This window comes from Peromyscus maniculatus, chromosome 16 (assembly GCF_049852395.1).
Source record: "Peromyscus maniculatus bairdii isolate BWxNUB_F1_BW_parent chromosome 16, HU_Pman_BW_mat_3.1, whole genome shotgun sequence".
NCBI lineage: Eukaryota > Metazoa > Chordata > Mammalia > Rodentia > Cricetidae > Peromyscus > Peromyscus maniculatus.
The window spans coordinates 59,899,674-59,919,514 of NC_134867.1; the positions used below are offsets into that span (position 1 = coordinate 59,899,674).

Here is a 19,841-nt window from a genome sequence, read left to right on the forward strand (position 1 = left end):
ACAGGGGTGAGAGAACCCTGGTGCTGGAGTGGACACCCCAGCTGGTGAGGAGAGTTTGCTTGTTACTTAGCAAGTTGTCAAAGACCAAATTCTTAGGACATTGACTCCTGATGCATCTGGAGACCAGGAAGCAGGGACAATAGGCATCGCGATGGGGTGGGTTTGGGCTGTTGAATTTTAGATGTGGTACTTGGCTTGCTTGAACTGGTTCACGGTCCCTTTTTTCCTCTCCCCACACCAAATGACTCTCCCGTGCCTTGTGTCGTACCCAATTTGCCTATTTAGAACTGAAGTCTGTGTGTAGCCGCGCAGGCTACTGTGGTTAAAGACATTGGGCATTCTTGAGCTCTGACACTGAGAACTTTTCTGTTTCCATGGTGATTGTGGGCATCTCTGGGTGCTCCTGGCAAGTTCAGTAGCATGTCTAATTCGGTCCCCTGTCATCAAACCCCTGTGTTTCCCACACATCCTGTGTCTCTTGGGCACTGGAGTTTTAGAAGCGAGTGCGGTCTCCTGTTCCCTGGAAGACAGTTCTTACAGTAATGCGCCTAGTAAAGAATAAAAATAAAAACAGTCCCAGCTTTGTTTCTAAGAAATGAAAAAATGTGCCCACATGTGACTCATAGCCACAGCTCTGGGCCCTCGCTGGGGCTGCGGCTGCAGCTGCTCTTGGAGGCCTCAGATGGGAGGCACCACGGTGGTTCTGTAGCATCGTGCAGAATGCCAAGTCACACGGGTGGAGACAAGAAAGGAGTCCCTCAGGGCCGAAGAGCTCTCGGAGTAGATCTGAGAGCCACCCAGGACCTTCGGGAGAGCCCCAGGATTAGGGTGTCGGTACCCATTGTCTAGTACCACAGCCCCTGGCCTCACAGGCATTAGGGGGGAGAATCTCAGTCCTTTACTGAGATTTACGACGAGAGAAAACTACACAGGGAATTGCAGAGATGTGTTCCAAAACAGATCACAAATGCCTCATGAATGACCTCATATGGAAACGATAATGTTTGAATGGATTGGGGTCAATAAAACATATCATTTTGATTAATTTCACCTATTATTTTTAGCATCTGTTTCACCATCACAAGGCAATGTCAACTCACCCATGAGGCTCATACTTTCTTTTTTATCGTGCAGCCCTGGTCCAGGGGACTATGGTTCATCTTTCATTTTGATAAGCGCTGGTCATCCCTAGACATCTTGACACAGATATTTCTTTCTTGTAGTTGATTAAAAAAAAACCTGTAGGTTTGATGAAAAAGATGAATGTCATGTATTTGTATCATTTCCCCACCACCTCTCTTCCTTACTCCTTCTGAACCCCTTCACACACACACACACACACACACACACACACACACACACACACACCACACACACACACACACCACACACACACACACACACACACACACACACACACACACACACACACACACACACAGCATTTAGTGCTGTTCCTAAGTATGTGGACTTAGAGCTGACGGCTCGGGGTTGGTTAACCTCCCGGGGCTCACCGCTGGAGCGGCCTTCTTTTCCTTCCCTCTTAGCAGTGTGTAGCTCTTCTTCTGGTGGTGGGCTTTTGTGAGATTTCGGCATCCAGGTTGGTGTGTCAAATGTGGTTGTCATTTCTCACACGGTTGAGGTTTCATGGGCGTGGCTTCCCTGCCACATACGGGAAAACACTATCTTCAGCAGGTGCTCTGAGCTCTGCCTCGTTTTACAGTTTTAATAGATTTTTTTCTAAGTTTCCCAAAGTACTGCAGGTAGCTTGGCAACTCTGCTTCGTGGAGAGCAAGCAGTATGTACTTCAGGTAGCTTGGCATACTGCTTTCTTCCTGGAAAGCAGGTGGTTTGGATTGCGTGTAACTTAGTATACCATTCTCTTCATGGAGAGCAGGCGGTGTGGATTGCGCGTAGCTTAGTATACCATTCTCTTCATGGAGAGCAGGCGGTGTGGACTGTGGAGAGCTCGGCTCACTGCTGTCTTCATGGGGAGCATGCGGTGCTCTTCTGCTCAGGAGTTAGCTGAAGCTCTTTCATGTCAGATCCCAGAACCTCTGGTGCTTCTGGGGCTGGCTTTTGTCTGAATAATGGGGTCACCCACTAGACAGTGGATGAAAGGCCCTGAGTACCCCCCAGCAGTCACTGGCCACCCTTCCGGCACCCCCAAGCCCTCTTCCTCTGGGTACTTGTCTCTAAGACTTGGGAGTTTAGCTTTGAGGTAGTTCCTGACTGTTCAAATAGGTAAGCCTCAAATCTTCAAACAATCATTGATTCACACTGACTTAGAGAATAGAAGCTTCTAGAGGGTGGAGCCTGTAGTCAACTTATGATGACATCATCACTGAATATATCATGATGGTGAAGGGGTCATGGCCATCTGAGCTGATAAATCACCCACTGAGAACCATCAAATGGATTCTCCAAGGCTACAGATGCAGCCACTGGCCCTTTGCCCTCTCCTGCCTAGGGCAGATCCTCCATGTAAGAGGTGTTCTTCCCTCCTGAGCCTGGGGGACCAACACCTCTTCTAAACCCAGAGCTCTGGGAAGAACCAAGGCTTAGGAGTCAACAGATGAACTGGGACTATTCATTGACTCAGTTTCTTCTACTAGTTCCCTGAGGAACCTGAAATACAGATTGAGTGAGATCTGAGGCCTAGGGCAGGGTGTATTAGCGAGCTGCTGGATATGGCAGGCTGCTGATTGACTCTGTGTACCAAGTCTCTTGAACACACTAGCTTGTGTGTGCATTTTAAAATAATCACACCCACTTTATTTTAGCGTGGGATGTCAACGGTGACAAACTGATATGAAATGTAGTTGTTATGACCAACATATCACATAGAATGCAAGTTTTAAGAATGAATGCATTTTTTAAAAAAAATGTGTAACAATCTGGAATAGCATTTCAGGTCTTTTGTTTCTGACCCAGACTAGGCAAAAGTCTGGTAACCTTTGGCATTAGACGAGAAACATGGCCACAGAGTGAGAAGTTATGTAAAAGAACAGTAGCCCCAGACACCGCATGCCTGAGTTGGCAGGACTCGATTAGATACGTTCCATCCATGATACGGCTCTTAGTCTCTCGAGGTCTTTGGACATCCAGAAAGTGGGTCATCTTTCAGAATATCTGCGTCACTGCGGGGACGATGCTAATAAATCAAAGACCAGCTGGGTTCGCTCTGCACTGTAACTAAATACTTACCTGCCTGACAGTACTATTAATCCCTTCATTCACTGTGCAGGGGAAGGCTGTGTTCTGCTTCTGATTACTTTCCCTTGTTACCAGGAGTTCGGAGTTTATATTGATTATATGGCTACACGCTAAACTTGTGCTTTGGAAAAGCAGAGTTGAGACCCCGCTTTGTTCCAAATCTCATGAATTTTACACTGAAACAATTATGTTTACAGGGAATTGGAACTGGAGTGAATTAGAATATGGAAGCAGTTATTTTAACAATAAAATCAATTTGCCTAAAGTATTCAGCAGTCAAAGCAAGAGATTGTTCTGGATTGGAGTCTTTGGATAATTCTGCTTTTGGCGTCAAGTGACAGAAAGCCAACTTAAATGCACTTGGACAGTAAGGACTCTCACTGGCTCATGTGTCTGGAATTCGAGACCCTGCAGGGTTCAGAGGTGTCCTAGCCAGGGTCTGGGTAACTCATTAAACCTGCTTGCCCCTCTCTCCGCCCCGACCAGGCAGCTGCATTCTCAGACCAGTTCCCTGTGGATGTAGGGTGTCTGCCAAGATCTAGTTGGGCCTGCTATTTTGTCATTAATTTTTTGAGGTGAGAGAGAGAGGAGATTCCTTTGGGTATCTCTGAATTAAGGGAAGAAAAAGATTTTTTCCAGAATGTTTTGTTCGTTGGCCCAAACTGAGCCACGGACTCATTTTCTCATCGGCTCAGACTGGGATACATGTCCAGTCAGAGGATAGTATTACCATTTCTAATTTGTCCAAATAAAGACTCATGTTTCTCATGGGCTTAGGTTGAATAACATGCCCATTTCTCATTGGCTCAATTGGGATACATGTCCAGTCAGAGGATAGTATTACCGTGAGATAATCGGGCCTTCCCATAACCAGATGCAAAGATTGCTCCACTGAGAACGTGGATTGATTGATTGATTTTGTGTGTGTGTATGTGTGTGTGTGTGTGTGTGTGTGTGTGTGTGTGTGTGTGTGCCTGTTAAAAGACCATTGGGTACATTGATATTTAATTTAAATTCATCACTTAGAAATATTATATCTTGTTACAAAAATAATTTATTTTTATTCTTGTAATGTATGTGAATAGGTATGCACATGTTTCTAAAGTCCCAAAGTCAAGCCTGGGTGTTGTTCCTCAGCAGCCATTCACCCCATTTTTTTTGAGACGGGGTTTTTCATTGCCCTGGAGCTCAAGCATAGGTCTCCCAACACTAAAGTCCCAAGCATACAGCACCACATCCAGATTTTCTATGCGGGTCCTGGGGAGTGGGGTTCATGTTCTCATGCTCACACGATGAAGACCTAGCTGGTTTTTTTTTTTTTTTTTTTGGTTTTTCGAGACAGGGTTTCTCTATGTAGCTTTGCGCCTTTCCTGGAACTCATTTGGTAGCCCAGGCTGGCCTCGAACTCACAGAGATCCGCCTGCCTCTGCCTCCCAAGTGCTGGGATTAAAGGCGTGCGCCACCACCGCCCGGCGACCTAGCTGTTTTTTAAAAGAGGATATTTACAGTTAAAAAAAAAAGAGCCAAAAATCTCCATAGTCCCACTAACTCATAAGAACTATGGATGAGATGATCAAACTATACTTTTAATGAGTGAAATCAAAGTAGTCTATATACTGCAGAATATAGCAGCTAAAATGCAGAGTTGGACTTTAGTATCCAGATTCGTGCACTGACTGTCTAGGTGTCGTCCTGGGGTCAGATTTTCAACTGTTCCTGCTCTAATGGGAGTTTCAGTTGGTCTGTGCAAGTTCCTCCAGCATTAACCCTACAACTTCCAGGTCAGCAAACGATGGCTCACAGGCCAGACCAGCTTGCTGTGTCTCTGTAAGTAAAGGTTTATTAGAATCTAGGTGTACATGGTCCATGCTGTTTTCATACCACAGTGGCAAAGTCAGTCGTTTCAAGAGAGAATTCGAAGAGTGCAAATTCAAAAGCATCCACCATGTGGCCCTTTGCTCGGGACCACTTGCCGACCCTACTGTCCTTCAGCTTCTGATGTTACCATTCTTTGCTCAGATGCTGACTGGATGTCTGTCCAAAGGAAATAGACATCTACAGAGTTAAGGACGTCATGGGGGCGAGGCCCCATTGTCACCACTTAGAGACAATTACAGAGCGTGGATGGGGGCCCCGATATTTGACTGGGTGTGTAATCTGCAGTGCATGGTTTTCTTTTAATTCTGACATGTCAGGTTGGGCCTGAGTGAAAAGGCGTTGCTCAGAGTCTTGCCTAGTGTACAGGAGGCATAGCTGTGAGCAGAACATAAGAAGGCTGAAGAGGAAATAGAAAGGGCCCGTGAAAATATATTGCCTTGGAATATATCTTGGTCTCCTGTGTGTGTGCTGGTGCTGGGTGGCCAGTGTGGATGTGGAAGCAGTGATGTCAGTGGTTCCCGGGGGTGAAGAGAGAGGGGAAGCACATCACTGAGCAGAGCCAAGCCTGACTCATGGAAAAAGCTAGTCATGATGGTCTCCAGGAACCACCCTAATAGTATGTGTTGTTTTCATTGTGAATTTCAAGACCCTTCTTTAAAAAATCTAAATGATTTGACTCAAATCTAATTTATATAAATCATTTTAGTCCAGAATTAACTTTTTCATGTTTGAACTGGAAGATTCCGTTTTAGTTTTTGGTGTCCTTTAAAATGTGTGTGGAAATAGCCACCAACAGTAGAATGCTTGTGGGTAGAAGATTCCTCCATACCCCACAGCAGTGTGGGAGGGTCAACAATAGAGGAGTTTCTAGACACAGATGTCAAATATTGACCCTGTATCCTCCTGCTGTTTAATCCTCATGGTCCTGAGCTTGCTCTTTTCATTGATCAATTTGAATTCATAAAAATGCTTCGATGATAGTTAAGTAAAATAGTCTGTGTTCTTAGTCAAGAATTTAACAGATATGTATCCCTCCATACACATTGGTCATTTTAATGTGGATAATGCTTCTGGTTGTGAAGATTTGGGCTGGGTGTTTCCAGGGTTCTTATTCTTCTGGCCTCTTATCCAGATAATTAAACACAGGGGCTCACATAGATTTGCAGAAGAAGCATGATAATATTACTTGGGGCAGAGAGCTGGTACAGGTTAAAGATCTGTCACTGTCAAGACTGACAGCAAACTGCATGGGGAAAGATGCTCCGGGCCCTGATTACTGTTTGGGACTCTTTTTGTGGGGTTCAAAAAAGGGAGGAGTTGGTTACTAAGAGGTGTAGCTTGGGTGGTTCCGCATTTTGATTGATAGATTATATGATCATCTTCCCATAATGTATCTGATTTTAATCATGTACATGCCAAATCATGCACAGACATAAGATGGTAAACAGAACCTAAAAGGTTACTTGAAGACATAGCTTAGCCTTACTGAGCAATGAACCCCAAATCAGTTCAGGCCAGACCAAGCCTTCTGTTCTTCAAACCTGGCTATACTGGGAATATATTTAAACAGAAACTGTCTAGATTCCATCAATGATAGTCACGGGGAACCTTCTGCCAGATTGTTCGGAGATGGGAGCATGCACATCTAGTACAGGTGGGGGGCCGAGGGTCCTGAGGTTACTCGGTACATTGTATATGCATAGTATGTGAGGTGGGGGAGCTAGGCTGCCGCGTGCATTATTACAAGAGGCAAGCACACATGGACCAGAACCAAATGGGAGCCCCAACATACTGAACTGCCTCCTATGCTTGCCTGCCTCAGACAATGCGTTGAAACTCCGTGGGAGACGCTTGGTTTATGAACCATGAAAAAATATATTGCTGTCGTCTGTACCTCTTCTACTTGATGCCTCATCTTACTCTGAAGTAGTAAAGATGAAAACATGAAGAGAAATACCTCAGTGGTGCCTGTCCTGGAGTCATTTCTGTTGCTGGGATAAAATGCCCCAACATATACCACTTAGATAGGAACGGATTTATCTGGCTCACAATTCCAGCTTCCAGTCCATCAATCCAGGGAAGCCAGACCTCAAGCAGCTGGCCACATCATATCCACAGTCAATAGAAGATAGACTATATGCATCCTCACTTGGTCCTGGGCTTCCTCTCTGTCCTCTTCATAGCCCAGGGTCCAGCCCATGAAATGGCACCACCAACATTCAGAGTGAATCTTCCCACCTTGATTTACCATGAAAACAATCCCGCACAGGTGTGTCTACAGACCAACATGATCTAGATGGTTAAACAGCATAATACTCTTACGTTTAGAAGGGTTTCTAGGGAACAGGTGTTGTATTAGCCAGGATGCTGAAAGGAAAGATACATAGTAATGTAAAGGGAATTTGATCTGAAGCAGTTTAGCATCGGTTTATCTTCAGATGTTTTCCTGAGTTAACTGCATCTCTGCAGATCCGACCTATTGAAAATACTGGACAAACTCCCTATGGCCAGTTTTGAAGATGGGATTGTGACGGGCCCAGAAGTTCAGGAACATCATTTTAATTTTGTAACGTTAACAACAAGTTTACACTATGCAGGTGTATCTTGCTGTAAAATGCTGCTGACATCTGTGTTTCTCATCTAGATCACTGTTACAGATGAAGAAGTGAGTAACCCATCCTTTTTAGACCTTGTGAGAACGCCCCAAATGAGGAAATGCACACTTATTCTTATGTATGCTTGGTAAGTTGACTTGGGCTGGGTTTCAAAGCTGGGATCAAGTACATAGTTCATCATTTCCTTCTGCTCACAGGTCCTTTCTCTCTTAATTTGCTTCCCTGGTGTCTTCTGATGTTTTGCAGGTTCACAAGTGCCGTGGTCTACCAAGGACTTGTCATGCGCCTGGGAATTGTCGGAGGCAACCTCTACATAGACTTCTTCATCTCGGGGCTTGTGGAGCTACCCGGAGCACTCTTGATCCTTCTGACCATTGAGCGTCTTGGACGACGCCTTCCCTTTGCAGCAAGCAATATAGTGGCTGGTGTGGCATGCCTGGTCACTGCATTCTTACCAGAAGGTAGTCTTCCTTCACATTTAGTTGACCGTTCCCAAAGAACGTGACAAAAATGTAATGATGACATATGGCCCAGTGGGTAGGGGCCACTCGTCTTTGTGAGCTGTGCTATTTCTTCAAAGGCTTGGCACCAGGCAAGCTTGGGTGGTACCACTCTATTTTCTGTTTCATGAATGCAAAGACTGATACGCAGATACCTCTCTTTACTGAAATGTTAGGTTTGTTTATTGATGAAAAGGGGATGATGCTAGATCTAGGTCATAGTGATGTGATGTCGCCGATACTGTTTAACATATTTCCCAAGCATCTACCAGGCTGCAGACACCAAGCTGCACCCCAGGTTAGGGGCAGAAGGAAGATGTGGCTTTATATGGCTCATAGCCTATTAAGAGACATAGACATTTTAATAATGTCACAACAAGAATGTGGTCAATTAATACAATTGACAAAGGTGTGGGAGAAGTAGGGGGAGGGAGAGGAGGGGGAGGGAGGGAGAAGTTCTGTGTAGGCCCAAGGGAGGAGTCATAACTCTTTACGAGCAGCCATCTCTTCCTGTTATTTTTCCCAAAACCATGAAAAGTTTTGTGAGTTCAGGAACTCGGGCTTCTCTGTTATTGCTAGAAACTGTCTTGAGGAAGACAGAGGCTGGTCAGCCCCCAGCCCGACTGTCCCCTTCGGACGTGGCGGGAGCTTGGTGCTACCTGCGAACTTCTGGAGCAGGGACTGTGAGCTGCTCACACCTGAAGCAGTTTGGGACATGGCGAGAGGGAGAGAGGCCAGGGTGTCGCTTGCACCCGGGGAAGTCTGGCTGGGATGGAGAGGATGGTTCCTTATAGAGAAGTTGCAGAGGTCAATATTCCAGGGCTTGGGGGCTGGCTGGTGGGGGTCAGGAGGAGGAAGGGGGTGGGGAAAGGATCGCAAAAGACTCCAGATGCTCCGTCAACAGCCCAGGTGACCTCTGCCACAGAACACAGCTGGAGCTACAAAGAGGAAGCCGTTCTTAAACCACACACACACACACACACACACCGCAAGGCGTGAATTGGAGCACAGGAGGCATGTATCCTGGGTGTGCAATGGAGGCTTATGCAGGAAGCGGGGTTCTCCTCAGTCCCTGTACCTGTGAAGGAAGCAGTCTGTCTCTGAGAATGCTGAGGGCCAGGAAAGAGGGCACTGCTAGAGTTGAAGAGATCAGAGCAGACACACACAGAGGAGACTTCATATTAGACACTGGTCCACGAATTCCCAAGAGAGCAGTTAGACCTTCCTTGGATAACACTACAGAAATGCCAATCCTCAGAACAGAGAAGGTAAAGGATGTGCAATTCCATCCTGCTGCAATGGCTGATGAAAAGCAAAAACTCAGGTTTCTCTCCTTTTTCTCAAGTGCCTCCGGCTCCCAGGGCTGCAGCAATGAATCTCCACCAGCTGGGTGGCTGGACAGCAGACAATCCCCCACATAAGGGTGACCTCTAAAAGCACAGGCAGGGCCGTTCCTCCCAGAGCCTCTGAGCTAGCAGCGTCTCTAGCCTCTCTCTGGTCACCCTCATCATTTCCTGGTGTCTCTCTCTTCATGTGACACTCGCCCTCTTGGTCTCTATTCCCAAATATGATCACATTCCAAGCTTCCAAGTAAAGATGAATCCGAAGAAACACAAATAGCCCATTGCACAATCGGCCTATCTTAAGAGCTGCAGAAGCTGGGGCTGGGGGGAATGGCTCAGTGGTTAAGAGTACTGGCTGCTCCTCCAGGGGTCACAGATTCGGTCCCCAGCACCCACTTCAGGTGGCTCCCAACCACCTGTAACTCCAGGTCCAAGGTATCTGATGTCTTCTTCCGACCTTGAGAGACAGACAGACTTATCTGATGCCCTCTTCCGAACTCCACAGATTCACACACACACACACACACACACACACACACACACACACACACACACACAAATAAAAATAAAAATAAAAATAGATCTTTAAAAAAGAGCCACAGAAGCTGAATAATAGCCATCCATCTGTGCGTTAGTGCCTATCTATTTGATATTGATTAATTGATGGCCACTAAACAGGAAAATGAATATACAGGAACAAAAGAAACATGTTTGCTTTCCTCAGAGGTACACAATTTCGATTAAAGGGTGAAAACTTAAGAATGTTATAGAATTCTCTGCTTGGAAATTCTTTCTCTCCCTCCCTCCCTCTCTTCCTCCTTGCCTCCCTCTCTCTCTCCCTCCCTTCCTCTCCCCGTCCCTCTGTCTCTCACTCTGTATGTGTTCATGTGTGTGCAAGTGCTCATGTTGGCGTGGGTGTTTCCAGCCATGTGCAGACCTGAGGTCAGCCTGTGTGTCCTTGCTCAGCGCCATCTGCTCCGTCTCTTGGGACAGGGTCTCTAGCTAGCCTGCAGTTTACTAAGTAGGCAAGGCTACTTGGCCAGTGAGCCCTGGGCTCCTTGTCTCCACTTGCCTAGCACTGGGATGTCAAGCAATCCCCACCACTCTTGACCTTTTCATGTGGCTTCTGGGAATCAAACCGTGGTCCTCATAAGTGCTTTTATAGTCAAGAGTCTGCTACGATTGATGGGCCAGAATAAGTTATGAATTCCGTGTATGAACAGAAGCCCCTCCCTTCAGTAAGCACCCCTTCTAATTTAAAGGGCTTTTGGCCTTGACTCCTAGGACAGACTGTGAAATTAGGAATGCCTTTCTAAGCCTTTCTTCCTAGCGGGACTTGACATCATCTCAGCCCCTGGTCAACTCTGAAAATCACTTCTCTGAAACCTTTCTTTTTATGGTCTGAGAATGAACTTGAGAAAAAGAAATGATCTTCCCGGCTAACTGTTAAGATTCACTGTCTAGAAAGCAAACCTCTGAAGTCTGAAAAGTCACCACTTTCTGTAGACATAGCCAGCTGTCCTCTTCAATTCTACTCAGTGTGGCTACAGACCTGGCAGTGGAGGCAAATCCCCTTCCCAGAACAAGGCTATCTTTTACTTTATTTAAGTAAAAAGTGCATCTGTCTATCCAATTTACATATCTTTGTTAGGACTTTTCTCTAGACTTTATTTCTGGACTCAGCAGATGGTACATCCAGAGGAGAGTGCAAGTTATGTGTTTTTAAATTCTATATCTTTTCTTCCAAAGCTGAGCTTCAAGACTCTAGCTGCCTGAGCAAGGCCCTCATCCACAGAGGAAGATCATTTCTCTGTGTTCTCTCATGACTACAGAAAGTGACTTTAGATGTTATGGTCATTTTTCATCTATATGAGCATGTGTGGGAAGAAAGAGGGAGAGAGACAGACAGATACACTCACACAGAGACAGACAGACAGACAGATAGACACAGAGAGAGAGAGAGAGAGAGAGAGAGAGAGAGAGAGAGAGAGAGAGAGAGAGAGAGAGAGAGAGCGAGCTTGTGCATTTTTTTTGTAGCCCAGGCTGACTTCAAACTTGCTATGTAGCTGAGTATGACCTTAACTGTAGTCAGACTTTCTTTCTTTGGGGACCTCCAGCCTCCAAATAATGGCATGGAGACAGGAGGTGTGTGCCACCACCTCCTGACCCCATATTTTTTAGAAGAGTTATTATTATCATTATCATTATCATTATTATTATTATTAATTAAAGCGTCACCTTTAGCTAAGGCTTGTTCCCAACTAGCTCTTACAACTTAAATTAACCTGCCTCTATTGATCTCCAGTCTGCCATGTGGCTTTTTACCTCTCCTCCATTGTATGTCTGACTCCCTCCTGTCTCTCTGGCGTCTCTCTCACACACCCAGATTCATCCCAAGTTCCCCTCTCTGCCCAGACGTCCCGCCTAACCTCTCCTGCCTGGCTATTAGCCCTTCAGCTCTTTATTAAACCAATCGGGTGCCTTAGGCAGGCAAGGTAAAACAGCGACACATTTCTACACAGTTTGCTCAAGTGTCTCACAACATGTAACTTTTAATCCTCCTGCCTCTCCCTGCTGAGTGCTGGGACTCCAGATGCCGCCATTGCCCAGTTTATATGTGTTGGGCATGGAACCCAGGACTTTGTGCATACTGGGCAGACACTCTGCTAGCTGAGCTACATCCTCCATCCCTGATTTTTTTTTTTTAGTTTGTCTTTACCATAAAAAAATGTCTATTATTAGAATGATCAATGGTTTTCATTTCTGTACATAATTATATATAATTTACATCTGTTAGTGAACTTTTTTCAAGTTAATGTAGTATAGTATCTTTGGGACTCCCCCCCCCCTCCCAACAAAAGCTCTGTGCCAGCATGCACTGCTCAGGAATGAGTTGAAAGTCTTTAGACCAAGTCTTGTAGGACAGACCACTTCTTCAAGGGTGTCAGACTTGTAGCACTTCCTGTTCTATCAAATTGACTAGTTATTTGTGAATTAACCAAATATTTTTTATGATGGTAGTGGTAGTGGTATGTGTATATGTAGAAAGAACATGGATATATTTTAATTTGGTTTCTTAGTCTTATTTTTTTTCCATTGAACAATTTAAGCCTTAGTTATAAACCTAAACAGACATTGAACTTATCGGTGGGACTCACAACAGCCGTCTTGCTATTAGTAAAGAGACTTGGACTGATGCACCTACTTTGGACAGTGGTTTCTATAGACTCCTCTGTGGCCGCCCTTATCAACCCATTGGCTGTGACCTAGGGCATCTGGGTGAGCTTCCACTTTCCACCTCCTGCAGCAACTGCTCCCTGATGGACAAGGGTGGAATGCATTTTCTAGTCCCCTCCTGGCTCTCATGAGAAAGTAAAGCCTAAGTAAAACACATGTTTACAGCTGTTCTGTGTCCAAGCAGGTGGTGCCCAGTGCATGAGCTCAGCTCTGACCTACCTCACTCCCCGACTTAACTACTGCTGCGACAGCTGCAGGTGTCCCATCCCCAAATACATCAAGTGCACTGGAATGTCCTTGGCCAGCTTGCAACTAAATCTTAATTAACGGGGGCTTCCCAGCAATGATCTGGGCTTTCAAAACCTCTATCTCTGCTTGCCTTTCTGACAGCTGTTTGTAGTTCGGGTTTTTTAATCTGTTGAATATTCTCTAGAGTGAGCACACATTGCTGAGCTTAATGCTTTTGTTCATCATCCTTATTTGTGGCCACTCTTCTAAAATAAAATGGGGTCAGGAGGTGGTGGCACACATCTTTAATCCCAGCACTTGGGAGGCAGAGGCAGGTGGATCTCTGTGAGTTCGAGGCCAGCCTGGTCTACAGAGCAAGTTCCAGGATAGCCAGGGCTATGCAAAGAAACCCTGTCTGTCTATCTCTCTATCTCTCTATCTCTCTATCTATCTCTCTATCTATCTCTCTGTCTCTCTATCTATCTATCTATCTATCTATCTATCTATCTATCTATCTATCTATCTATCTATCTATCTATCTATCTATCTATGCCTTGTGTGGTGGTATATGCCTAGAATGCCCAGAATCTAGCACTCAGGAGGATGACACAGGAGGATTAAGAGTTCAAGACCAGCTTGAGCTTGACTTTGTCTCAAAAAACAAAACAACAACAACAACAACAACAACAACAAAAACAAAAAACGAGGGTTGCAATCTAACTCAGTGGTGAGCACTTAGCTGCCATGCATAAGGTCCTGGGGTCAGGCCTCAGCACAAGATAATAATGCCTAATTAGACCTTCAAGAAGATGCAATGTTTGTCTAAGAGAGAAGAGAATGATCTGGTGCTGTGTGAACCTCTGTGTCCAGAGATGCTGGTACCCCAGCTGTGCATTGACAAGCAGATATGGTCTTTATTCAGTCCCCTGCCCTCATACTGGTCCTCCTGGATAGGACGACATACATTGTATAACTTGTAAGATGTTCAGAGGCCTGACTTTTTAGGATTAAAATGTTGAGTTCCATCTGCCCTTAAAACAAAAGAAAGGAAATGTTTCCTGGAGAATATTTGCTATGTCCCATCATTACGGTAGAAGATGGTGGGGGGTCTTCTTCATCCAGTGAAAGTAGCTGGTCCTAAAGCAGTCCACGTTGTAAGGTTAGCCAGTTTGTGTGCGTGCATCTGGCTCTTTCTGGAGAAGTTCCTGGAGGAGGAAGCAGGGTTGGGGATGAAGGCAATGAAGGAAACCCGCCGTGGGGATAACACGAAACCAAAATCCCTTTCCAAGGATCCCAGTTCGCAAAGCCTTCTTCCTTCTCCCTGGGAACCAGCTTAGCTGAGGAGAACAGCTTTCAGCCTTTTGGTTCTGTGCAGAGTGAAGATGCACACCTGCCTGGCATGGTTTTTAAGGGGACACAGAGAGACTTCCTTTCATATCAAGGCCGGTGTGCTCGGGCTCTCCAGGACAGCACTGCCTGGGACATTATTTCAATGCAGTGACTGCTCAGCAGTTTTTAATTGTATTTCTACAGTCTCTCCCCACTCAGAAAAGCATCTTCCGCCGGCAGCCAGGGCGCATCCCAGCACTCGGGAGGCAGAGGCAGGTGGATCTCTGTGAGTTCAAGGCCAGCCTAGGCTACAGAGTAAGATCCAGGAAAGGCACAAAGCTACACAGAGAAACCCTGTCTCGAAAAACAAAACAAAACAAACAAACAAGCAAAAAAGAAAGAAAGAAAAGCATCTTCCATGCCCTGAATGTTACCTATCAAGTTGGCATTAATGAAATTTGTCTAAAATATAATTTTTTTACCATTTATGCTTAAATTATCAAGGATTTAGGTTGGGAGGACCAATGAATACTTTTTGTTTTTTTGTGTAATCTTGATGAGATTGTCAGGCCCCTAACTTTCCCCTTTTAAACATTCTGTTCACAGGGATAACATGGCTGAGGACTCTAGTTGCTACCCTGGGAAGACTAGGCATAACCATGGCCTTTGAAATTGTTTATTTGGTAAATTCGGAGTTGTACCCAACAACATTACGGTAACTCTGGCATATATGTTGCCATTTCTTCTAAGTAACTATAGCCAAATGTTTCCAAGGTTCATGATATGTTAACCTGGGCTCGATTCAGCCTCATAAGACAATGGACTTGGAGTTGTAGCTTCTGTTTGCTACCTGCTGCATTTGGTGACAGAAGTATGTCTTGTGAGAGTAGCTTGAGACGGAGCTGTGAATTGTGAAAAGGCACTAACCTGGGGACAGAAAGCCTCCTAGCGTGCCTGCTTAGACTGTAGGTTAGGTCTGCATTCGCCAGCAGCACCCTGAATCAAGGCTAAGCCTTTTCTGACATCATCGCCTGTCTGGCTTTGTGAGCAGCTGGTTATGAAAGGAGCATTCATGGGCTTGCGCAGATTGGCTTTCTTGCCTGATGCTATATTCCTACGGGTGTAACTTGCAGGGTACCAAAGTGACCTTTGAGTGTCAGGGACTGGCAGGCTATGGAGCTGCTGATGGAGAAACATCTTTTCACCAGCGCTGGAGACACTCCCTCCCTAGCCTCACTGCCGAACAGTACAGAATGGGAAAGGCTTGTTTAGAGCAGGAGATCGTAGTAGCTGTCAAAGCTGGAAATGATAGAAATAGTACTGACACAACTTCTGTAATTTAGTATGTCAGAATATTTTTATTATTCTGAATGTGTCTTAAAAACGTCCATCTGAAAGTATGTTTTAAACTACAGGAACTTTGGGGTTTCGCTCTGCTCAGGCTTGTGTGACTTTGGGGGGATCATAGCTCCATTTCTACTCTTCCGACTAGCAGCTGTGTGGCTAGAACTACCTCTGATCATCTTTGGTAAGAATTCGTTTGTGTGGGAGTGAGTGTGTGTGTGGAGGGGTGGTGCACGTGTGTATGTAGGTGCAAAGGCACATGTGTGCACAGGCTTGCAGAGGCCAGAGGTCAACCTCTGGGGCTGTTTCTCAGGAGCAATCCATCTTGTTATCAAGACAAGGTTTCTCATGAGCCTCACCAACTGGACCAGGCTAGCCAGCCGGTGAGTCCCAGGGATCCATTCACAACACTGGAATTACAAGTTCATGCTACCACTATGTTGCCACACCACTATGCCACCATGCAATCATGCCACCATACTACCATGCCCCCATGCTATCATGACACCATGCTACCATGCCCCCATGCCACTATACAGCCATGCCACTATACTACCATACTACCATGCCACCATGCTATCATGCCACCATGCCCCCATGCTACCATGCCACCATGCTATCATGCCACCATGCCCCCATGCTACCATGCTCAGCTTTTGACTTTTCTTCTGCAGCTAGAACACGGGTTCTCATGCTTGTGGGACAGACATTTTCTGACTCAGGTACATGCTAGTCTCAAGTCCTCTCACTTATTCATGCATGGCAGAACCTGCCATGGTCACTGGGTTGCTAATGATGACATCCATCCCATCTTTTTATGACTGTTCTGGCTTTAAAGAGCCAATCTGATTGCCATCCCATTCAAAGTGCTAAATGGCTTAAAGTCACTTTACATGAACAGGTTGTGGTAAACAAGTGTTCATGTCAGCTTCCGCTGTTAGGTTCTGAGTTAAAATCAGACACTGTGAAATTCTTCTATGATTTTGGAAAATGAAAACATCAGTTTCCAGAGACCAAATTTTAGCTTCATTTTCTTATGTATAAAGATGGGCCTAGAAGCTAATTGTATCTCCTAAAGTATTCAATATATAAATTTGCTCTGATACTAAAAGTGCTTTGTTAAAAAAAAAATAGAGGACACAAAATTACTTCTACACGTACCCTGATCACCCATGTCCCTCATGCGTCCTGTGTGGGGATACTGCAGACTGGAGGCCCACAGCCCATCTTGTTCTAGTACATTGTGCAATGAGGACAGGCTGGCGGCTTGACATGCGCACTCAGGCGTGTTGACACCATGGGAATGGGCAAGGCAGAAAGCCAGCTCTTTATTTTCAGGAGCCAGCTGCTAAAGCCCACTACTACTCCATGGAAAAGGAATAGTAGAGATCGCATTTTCCACAAGTTTGTAAAGCCCTAAAGAGCAGCAAAGGGAAGTGGTAACCAGGGATTGGTATGGGATTAGTAGCTCATGGAAGAAGAGAGTTAGTGTGTTTGAACACTCTGACAACAGACTGAAGATGTCTGGGAAGTGGATTAAAGACTGTGAAAAAGAATACCCCAAAGACAGGCATAGATGAGGCTTTGCCTGGAAGGAGAGTGTCCTTAGACTACAATGTGACAGGAGAATCACAGGAAGACAATAGGTAGAGGGGGCTCCTTCCACTGACTCTGTCTTCCCAGTGAACAGCAGAGGCCTGGAGTGTCTGGAACTTGCCAGATGCACTTTAAGCATGGCCACACATCACATGCAGCCTCACAGCCCACATGGTGGCACCCGTAAGACCGCATCACCTAGTGATGTCATGGCTGCCGTGGTTTACCTGCACCCACTCCATGGTGGTTGCACAATGAAATCACTACATGTCTCAGTGTATGTCCCTACCGTTACATGACACCTGACTGTCAGTGTATACCCAGAGCACAGGGACCATAAGCTGCGCAGAACTGAAGAAGGTGGTCAGGGTGAGCAGAGCAGTGTGGTTGTTGGAGGCACGTGAGGTCAGGGAGTGCGCCTATGTAGAGGTGGGAAGGGTCAATCTGTGTGTTTCTGGGTTGTCATGTCTCTCCCCATCTGGCAGGCATCCTGGCGTCTATCTGTGGTGGCCTCGTGATGCTGTTGCCTGAAACCAAGGGCATTGCCTTGCCGGAAACAGTGGACGACGTAGAAAAGCTTGGCAGGTACTACATGAGATTCAATACTCCCTAAATGAAAGCATTCTGTTAAGCCATGGGGCATTGATTATCCACAAGGGAAATGACATTAAGTCTTCATTTAATACCTTAAAACACTCAAAAGATTAAAACGGTTAATGCAAAAGAACTTAGAGCTATAAAAAGAATGTGAGCTATTTTTAAAACATGACTGAGTAGCATTTCCTAGTAAGGTGTTAAAACTCAAGTGATTTAAACCAGGGGCTAATGATGAGGCAGCGACAAAGCCCAAATGCGCATCAGTGAGGAACTGATGGGAAGATGGCAGTGCATCAGAACATGGACCACCCTCTGAGAGGAAAAGAAGTAGGCCTGTCTTATGGAATGACACAGACATTCCTCAAGACCCATTACAAAGGGAAATGCAAGCAGTGGGGGTAGTATCATTTCAAAAGAAGCCAACAATGCTACATGGGAACAAATATGACAGATAAAAGAGAGCTGGATTATTGATAGATGGGGATAAAGTAAGATAAATGATGATACATAGAAATTAGATAAAAGATAAGATAATAGATAAATGATTACTTGATAAATACGTAAGTTAGAAATAAAGATAAGGAAGACACTAGATACACAGATGATAAATAAGTAGATAGATAGATAGATAGATAGATAGATAGATAGATAGATAGATAGATAGATAGATAGACAGACAGATAGACAACAGGAAAGAGATCTCAAGTTTTGGAGGGAATATCTATATTGTTTTCTGGTTATATGTTGATTAATTTCTAACCAATACATAAATTTGAAGAATTATATCAACAAAAAATTTCCTATATACATTTTTTTACCATTTCCTCTGAAACATCTCACAATACAAAGATAGAAACGTGAATGTGTAATAATTTTTTAAAATGGTCAAACAGTAATCTTCCCCCAGTGGGAAAGTCCATGAGTGGGAAGGACATAGGAGGAGGGCTGGCCTCTTTCTGTCTACATAATTAATCGGTTTCAATTAGATGGCGTGGTCTGGTGTTATTTGCATACTTAACAAATAATTTAGTGCTATATTAAAGTAAAATACATTAAAGGTAAATAATCTTACTGAAGCAGAAATTAAGGGTAGACATCTACATTTTAAAAGTTACCAAATAGATGCATTTTAAAAAGACTCAATTTTATTCCTCTCAAGGTGTTTTTTTTCTCTTTGTTCATAGGCTGGGAAGAAGGTAGAAGTTCATGATTTTAAAATATCAACAATATTTTTAAATACCTATATGCCCCATGGTTTTCCATATGCTCTTTCCTTTAATACTCAAAACAATTTTGTAAAGTAGAAATTTTTTCATTCCCATTTGGGAAATCAGAAAGGCTTTCCTCCATGTATCTAATGTTGCTGATGCAGTTGGGTGCTCTAGGGTGACTGCATTGTGTGTGGTTTTATTTTATTCTGCATTCTATTGTGATATATTCAGAAGAGTGAAGAGCACTATGGTAAGACTGGAAAGTCCCTTCCTGAGACCCACACCCTTACCCTCTGCAGAAGTAGGCAACCATTGTGAAGGTCTCATGAATATTCTACCTGGCCTTGAAAACTTTGCAAGGTGACTGTTAACTTATACTGTTACCTCTTGTCCTGTTTTCTGATCCTGTTTTGAAAAACTGGTTGATTAATCAATCACCCCCAAAACTTTCCTTAGCAGTCTATATTATGAGCAAAATAAAACCTTACTCAATTTCCATTGGTTGCCTATCGATGGGATGGGCCAATCAGAGGACAGGGGCGGGTCCTGTCGTCCCCCTCCCCACCAAAGGAGTCAAGCGGATTCCTGTACTGGTTTGGAATATAAACGATGGGCAGCTCCACTTCTAGCTCTTCCTTTCCGCTCTCCAACAGAGCTGTCAGAAATTTGGGGTTGGGGAGAGTTCCTCCCACTTCATAAAACACAACTACGCTGATTGAAGTCCCACATTAAAATTATTTCGACTAT

The 19,841-nt window shown here is 44.8% G+C and overlaps 1 protein-coding gene across 1 annotated transcript in view; it reads left to right on the forward strand.

Moving 5' to 3' along the window:
- Slc22a3 (solute carrier family 22 member 3) overlaps positions 1 to 19,841 on the forward strand; it is a 94,425-nt gene that overhangs the window by 71,420 nt on the left and 3,164 nt on the right. Inside the window, exons 6-10 of the mRNA XM_006978025.4 lie at positions 7,739 to 7,836; positions 7,956 to 8,170; positions 14,953 to 15,061; positions 15,762 to 15,874; positions 17,772 to 17,871. Of these exons, the coding sequence (XP_006978087.2) occupies positions 7,739 to 7,836; positions 7,956 to 8,170; positions 14,953 to 15,061; positions 15,762 to 15,874; positions 17,772 to 17,871 (635 nt within the window). The remainder of the gene's footprint in view (positions 1 to 7,738; positions 7,837 to 7,955; positions 8,171 to 14,952; positions 15,062 to 15,761; positions 15,875 to 17,771; positions 17,872 to 19,841) is intronic.